Source organism: Myotis brandtii, unplaced genomic scaffold (assembly GCF_000412655.1).
Source record: "Myotis brandtii unplaced genomic scaffold, ASM41265v1 scaffold122, whole genome shotgun sequence".
Lineage (NCBI taxonomy): Eukaryota > Metazoa > Chordata > Mammalia > Chiroptera > Vespertilionidae > Myotis > Myotis brandtii.
The window spans coordinates 1,864,657-1,871,939 of record NW_005354255.1 but is presented as its reverse complement, the minus strand read 5'-3'; the positions used below and the strand labels follow the sequence as shown (position 1 = coordinate 1,871,939).

General features: G+C 52.0%; 1 protein-coding gene across 1 annotated transcript in view; it reads right to left on the bottom strand.

Moving 5' to 3' along the window:
• Positions 1–7,283, bottom strand: part of LMNB2 (lamin B2) — a 35,101-nt gene that overhangs the window by 23,357 nt on the left and 4,461 nt on the right. Inside the window, exon 2 of the mRNA XM_005858860.2 lies at positions 2,173–2,391. Coding sequence (XP_005858922.1) covers positions 2,173–2,391 — 219 coding nt within the window. The remainder of the gene's footprint in view (positions 1–2,172; positions 2,392–7,283) is intronic.

Sequence of the window (7,283 nt, the reverse complement as noted above, 5' to 3'; positions counted from 1 at the left end):
ACCCCCAACTGCCCTCCCCTCCTGGCCTGATTGCCCCTAACCACCTCTGCCTCGGCCCCGCCACCATGGCTTTGTCCGGAAGGTCTCCGGTCTAATTAGCATATTACCCTTTTGTTAGTATAGATGGCTCACTAATTAACGTAAGACATTGACAGTGGGGAAACCCAAGGGGGGATTTTTTAAAACTGAACTTTCTACTCATTTTCCTGTAAACCTAAAACTGCTCAAAAAAACCTCTATTGAAAAAAAAATCGAGACATACCAGGATGTTGTCGGTTCCATTCCAGGTCAGGGCAGATGCCCAGATTTTGGGCTTGATCCCTAGTGGGGTGCATTCAGGAGGCCGCTGATCAATGTTTCTCTCTCATCAATGTTTCTATCTCTCTCTCCCTAAAAAAAAAAATCAATAAAAAATTTTTTTTTTCATCTATTAATCAAAAAAAGAAAAAAAATGCCACAAATATGAAGGTGGCTGTTGGCTGTTGGAACTACCAGAGGGACTCAGGAAACCAGGGTCCACTCTTGGTCCTGGTCACTGCGGAGCTGAGGGACCGTGGACAAGCCCCCAACCCCATGCCTCAGTTTCCCCCTCTGTAAAGGGAGATGAGGAAAGTCTGGCCTTGCTAGGGTCACTGTGAGGATGGAAGGGGATCACGCCTGAACTTGGTGTTACTCATGGTATCCCCTGTATTACTTTAATACTTAGTGTATTTAAAGTATTTTATTACACCCTGGCCCGGTGGCTCAGTTGGCTGGAGCACTGTCCTATTCACCAAAAGGTTGTGGGTTCAATCCCCAGCTGGGGCGCATCGGGAGGCAACCGATCAATGTTTCGCTCTCTAGAAACCAATGAAAGCATATCCTCGGGTGAGGATTAAAAAAAAATTACTTTGGCCCTACCTGGTTTGTCTCAGTTGATAGAGAGTCGGCCTGCAGACTGAGGGGTTCCAGGTTCGATTCCAGTCAAGGGCACATGCCCGGGTTGTGGGCTCTATCCCCAGTGCGGGGCGTGCAAGAGGCAGCTGATCAATGATTCTCTCTCATCATTGATGTTTCTATCTCTCTCCCTCTCCCTCTTCCTTCCTCTTTGAAATCAATAAAAATACGTGTTTTTTTTTTATTACTTTGCCCTAGCTGGTCTTACTCAGTGGTTTGTGTCCGCGCTCAGACTAAAGGGTGGATTCCAGCCAAGAGTATGTAACTTGGGTGCAGGCTCAATCCCCAGCCTGGTCAGGGTGGGTGCGGGAGGCAACCGATTGATGTGTCTCTCTTACATCAATGTTTCTCTCTCTGTGTGTGTCTCTCTCTCCCCTTCCCTTCCACTCTCTCTAAAAATCAATGGGAATCTAAAAATCAATGGGAAAAAAATATATCCTTGGGTAAGGATTAACACACACACACACACACACACACACACACACACACTACTTTATTACTTCTGCTATTATCACCAGCACCAACTTATTCTCCCAACTTTTGAAACCTTTTTATTCATAAACAGGCAAAAGAACATGCTTTGCAAGTAAGAAAAAAGACTCAGCCTGAAGGTTGCCCGGCCGCAATGGGCCTGGTTGGGGTGAAGATGGGGATGGGGAGTCTGGCCCCAAAGTTTCCCAGGATGAGGACACTGAGAGGAGGCAGAGGATAAAGGCCACGTGGGCCTGCAGGGGCCCCAGAAACAAGGAAGCTGGCACATCGGCGTCTCCCAAATCCAGGGTAGAGGAAGAGAGCGGTGGGTCCTTGGGGAAGCCGGGCTCTGTGGCCTGAAGGAGGAGGTTGACCCAGCACTACCACCTCCTAGATTCAGTCCTAGGAATGCTGCCCAGCTTCAAAACCCTCCTTGGGCCAAATTATGTTGTGGGGTGGGTGGGATTAAAGGTGGTCAGGGGGTAGCTAGAAGGCTAGGATACCGAGCTCACCCTCACCCACCCAGCAACCAGTGCACTCCTGACCCCTGGCCTCCAAGAACCCACAGGACCAGCTCCCAGGTCTGTCTGAGTGGGGGCCACCAGCTTGGACAAGCCCCAAAGGTTTTCTGGGTGCTTCTGGGTGCTTCTCAGAGTGACTCCACCACACAGGGGGTTGACAAGCCCCTGACTCTAGCGCCCGCCCCGCCCTGTACACACTACGGCCCTAGAATCAGAACAACACCACACCGGCTGTACCCCTTACCTTTTGTTGGCCTCTTCCACCTCAGACCTGAGTTTCCCTATTTCGATCTGCAGCCGGGCCCGCTCCCGGGCTGTCTCATCCAGCACTCGGCGGGCATCGGCCAGCTCCGATTCGTACAGCGTCTTAATGCCGCTTACCTGGGGAGAGAGCAAGGCCCGGGTGAGGGAAAGCCCCCACAGCAGCAGGCGCCCCAGGGTGGCCGGCCATGGGACACAGCTCCTACTAACCCCGGAGGCCTCCCGACCAGCTCAGCCCACCCACCCTGGGAGGCCCCAGGTTGCCTGACCTGCCCCCACCACTTGTCCCCTGCCAGGTCACACCTATATTCCCCATCAGCCTCCTTGCCCCACCCTCCCCGCGTAGAGGTGCATGTGTTTACAAATACCTGGAACCAAACCAGGGCAGTGAGATGCCACCTCACCCCACTGGGACAGCTAAAGAAGAAGATGGATGGTAACAAGTGCTGGTGAGGCCATGGAGAAATGGGAGCCTCCATGATAAGGGTGCAGCCGCTGTGGAAGGCAGCCTGGTGGTGGCTCAGATGGTTAAACAGAGAGTAACCACATAACCCAGCAAACCCACTGCTAGATATCCACCCAGGAAAAATAACACATTTACACAAAACCCGCACACGTGTTCACAGCAGCACGATTCCAACTGCCAAAAAGTGAAAACACACATGTCCTTTGACGGATGATGGGTAACAAATGTGGTCCCGCAGAGCACTGGGATATTACTCAGCCATGCAAGGGAGCAAAGGCTGACACTGCTGCAACGTGGATGAGCCCTGAAACAATGATGCTCAGTGAGAGAAGCCAGACCCAAAAGGCCAGAGTGTGTGAGTCCATTTATGTGAAATGTCCAGGACAAGTAAATCCAGAGACAGAGAGTGGGCTAGTGGGTGCCAGGGGCCAGGGAGTGACTGCTCATGGGGACAGGGTTTCTTGTGAGGGTGAACGTTCTGGACTTAGTGGTGATGACTGCATACTTTAAATATATCAAAAACCACTGAACTACAGAGTTTAATTAGGTGAACTGTATCAGATGGAAGTTATATCTCAACAAAGCTGTTAAGACGCCATGCGGTGCTGACAGACGGGCGACAGCAGGCCGGCTCTCAGGGCAGCTGGCTTGGACAGCTGCACCATGTGCCACAAACCTACAGGACACCAGCGAGTATCTGTGCTGGTGGGGGGGAGGGCAGCTTAGATCCCGAGAGGGCCACTCCCCTCCCTTTCACAGGAAAGGCCCCTGAGCAGAGGGGTTTAGGGGAGCTGCCAAGGACTTGTGAGTAGAGTGACCAATGGTCCCGGTTTCCACAGGACAGAGGGGTTTCCTGATGTGGGATTTTCCAGAATGCCCTGGGCAAATCTGGACAAGGTGGGACTTAAGAGCCAGGCTGAGACGCCCACCTCCCACCTTCCCAGGCCTGGATACCCCGCCTCACTGCAGCAGCTCCAAGACCTGTCATCCCTCAGAGCAGGATATGGGTTCCTGGATCCATTTCACAGATAGGAAAACCGAGGCACAAATCAATAAACTGCCCTCTCTAGACCTGTGAAAATACAGGATAGAGCAGGTCTGCTGGGGACAATTCTGAGAGGGGGTCAGGGTACCCGGTAAGGGGAGCAGAGACAAAGCAAGCTTCTCCCTCCTGCACCCTGGCCACTCCCACTCCCCTTGCTCCCCTCCTCACACACAGCAAGGGCCCTCTCTCCCACCAACAGTAGTCACCTTGGGTCATCCCCTCCATTTCCACCTTCTAGGAACTGCCTTTTGAAATAAACTCTGAATTCACAAAAAACTGCTGGCCCTACTCTCTAAAGATAGCTGAGCACCTGGGTTCACATGCCTGTCTTTGCTCTGTCTTCTTCTATCTCAACTTCCAGAACTCTGCTGACTCCAGGGAGGGTCTGGTACCCTGGGGGAGAAGCCATAGACGAGGTCTCCTGCCCCCCCCCCCCCCAGTCCCCAAGACTGGGTGCCTAACCCTGGCCAGCTAGCTCCGTTGGTTGGAGTGTCGTCCCGATATACCAAGGTTTGAACCCCGGTCAGAAAACATACAAGAATCGACCAATGAATGCATAAATAAGTAGAACAACAAATCAATGTTTTTCTCTAAATCAATAAAAAAAAGAGAGAAAGAATAGGAAGATTGGGTGCCTACTGGAGCCCTTCCTCTCCCACCCTCCCCTCCGATTGCAGCAACACAACAACAACAACAACAGGTTAGAACTCAGGAAAAAGGGAAAACCAGCATTTCTGATACTGGATTTAAGTTTTTGGTATTTTGTTCACCATGGATTTTTTTTTGCATTAATTCCAACTTGAAAAATATTTCATTAAAATATTGCCCATCCCATTGCCTCAGCCAGACCATGAGAAAAACACCAGCTGACCCCAATAGAGGGGCATCTACCAAACTCCTGACCCCTCCTCCTCACGATGCCCAGGGCATGAAAACTGATGAATGTGTCAGAAATGTCACAGCCCACAATGTCATGTGGGATCCTGGATGGGTCCTACGACCTCAGGGGAAAATTAAGGAAATGTGATTTTAGAGGGAGAGAGGGGGAAAAGGGGGGAGAGAAGGAAACATCTATGTGTTGTTTCACTTATTTATACATTCATTGGTTGACTCATATGTGCCCTAACTGCGGATCGAAGCCGAAACCTTGGTGTACTGGGACAACGCTCTAACCAACTGAGCTACCCATCAGGGCCTAATGTAAGATGTTAACATAGGAAACTGGGTTGGGGTACATGGGAACTCTGTATGACCTTTGCCATTTTTTGTAAATCTAAAACTGGCCTAAAAATAAGGTTGAGTAATTAAAAATATATCATTCATCTCCATGATTGAGATTTTGGCGCCCCCATTAGATCCTGTGTTCAAGATGAGTGCCCACTTGCAGGCCCTGCTCTGGCTCCTGGGCCGGAGTGTTTAAAGCACTTTGTTTTTCTGTGGTATTTCCTGGGGGTGTGTGTGTTAAGGCAGTTACCCGAGCCAGGTCTGCAAGCTCAGGCCCACAGGCTGGACTCCAGCCACTGCCTGATTTGGTCCAGCCTGCAAGTCCAGGATGGTTTTTACATTTTTAAATGGCTGAGGGGAGAAAAGAAAAAGATACTTTGTGACACGTGAATACCTTTCAGCCTGCGTAAAGCTTTAGGGACAAGCAGCCTGGCCCATTCCTCCAGTCGCTGTGGCAGCTTTCCCACTGTAACGGCCCAGGGCAGTCATCGTGACTGAGATCACCCAGCCCGGAGCTGAAACCCACTCTGGCTCTTTTCACAAAACATGTGCTGACCCTGATCTATGGCACGGGGACAATTTAGAAAATCCTTGTCTAGAGAACAATGAACAGACAGCAGACGCCCCAAAGGCCCTTTCAGACCACAAACAGGTGCTCTCCCAGCAGGCCCTCGCTTCCCTGCACCTGTGACCACCACTGTGGTCACTGCCGACGCCTGGGCACTGCAACGGGAGCGGGACCGCGTGGACCTTTTTCTTCCATGGCTTGCCCAAGTGCCAAACATGAGGAATCCCGACAAATGTGTGAGCACATGTTGGCTGGGGGTGTGTGAGTGTCTGTGTGCACAGATAACTAGAGGTGTCCTTTTCCTGTTGCCTGTGTCCTTGGGGGGACACATCCACAGCTCTGCAGGTAAAACCCAAACATGGGGTCTTGTGGGTGGATACAGGCCCTACCCCAAGTGCTAGCTCCTCCCTCAAGCTCCAGGAGCCCAGCTCCTACCTCTTGGGGAGCCCTGCCCTCCCCCTCACTCCCAGCCCCAAAGCAACAGGACACCTGGGCAGGTAAGAGAAAAGAACTGAAGCCAAGAGGAACTTAACACCAGGCTGGGAAGGCTCCCTGAAGAACCACCCCTCCCTGGCCCACACACCCCTCTCCCAGCACCCCACCTTCTAGAACCCCTCCAGTGATGTGGGCAGTGGTTATTCACCAAGTACTGCCCACTCGGCCAAGAGATATCAACTGACATCCAGTGGGAAAGGCCTGGAATGCACACACGGCCAGGTTTGTGGATCAGCAAGTGTGAAGGACGTGTATGTGGACCAGACAACGGAGCAAGATGGGCACCAGCTGAGGGGGAGAGCAGAGCTTTAGTTTTACCCCGGGCACCTGAATTGCTTGGATTTTATTACAAACTAGAGGCCCGATGCATGAAATTTGTGCAAGAGTAGGCCTTCCTTCCCCCGGCTACCGGCACCAGCTTCCCTCTAGCACGCTTCGTCCAAAGGACATCCGGTCTAATTAGCATATTATGCTGTTATTATCACAGAAGATGTGTGTTATGCTTCTAACATTTTAAATGGCTTCCTTTAGTGGCTTCTCAGCCCTCACACTACTGGCATTTGGGGCCATCCTGGGCATATGGCGCTGAGCAGCACCCCTGGCCCCACCCACGCGATGCTAGGAGCACCCCCGTCATAACAACCAGAAATGTCCCCAGAGCCCTAGCCGGTTTGGCTCAGTGGATAGAGTGTCGGCCTGCGGACTGAAAGGTCCCAGGTTCGATTTCAGTTAAGGCACATGCCTGGGTTGTGGGCTTGACCCCCAGTAGGGGGCATGTAGGAGGCAGCCGATCAATTCTCTCTCATCATTGATGTTTCTATCTCTCTCTCCCTCTCCTCTCTGAAATCAATAAAGATATATATTTAAAAAAGAAAAAGAAAAAGAAATGTCCCCAGACATTGCCCAGTGTCACCTGGAGGGGAGGATCACCCCAGTGAGACGATGCTGTACAGGTAACCTGCATACTCCTCAGCATAACACAGCCACAGCTCTCCTGGTACAGCCCCCTTCCCAGCCCCCGTTCGCCACCCACTTCCCACCACCTGCTCACCACCGATGGCCTCACTCTGTCCCCTCAACAGCCTGAAGCCTGGGCTGCACTGTAGCCCAAGGCCATTGCAGGCCACTCTCTCCTTACAGCCCACTGACCACCCCACTCACTGCTCCAGGTCCCCTCTCCAGTAGGTTACCAACCAGCTTCCTCCACTGACCAGCATGTGCCTCACCTCCTAGGCAGCAGGGAGCCCCGAAAGAGCAAGCTGGTTGGAACGCCCTAGCTCAGCGGGGAGCACACCT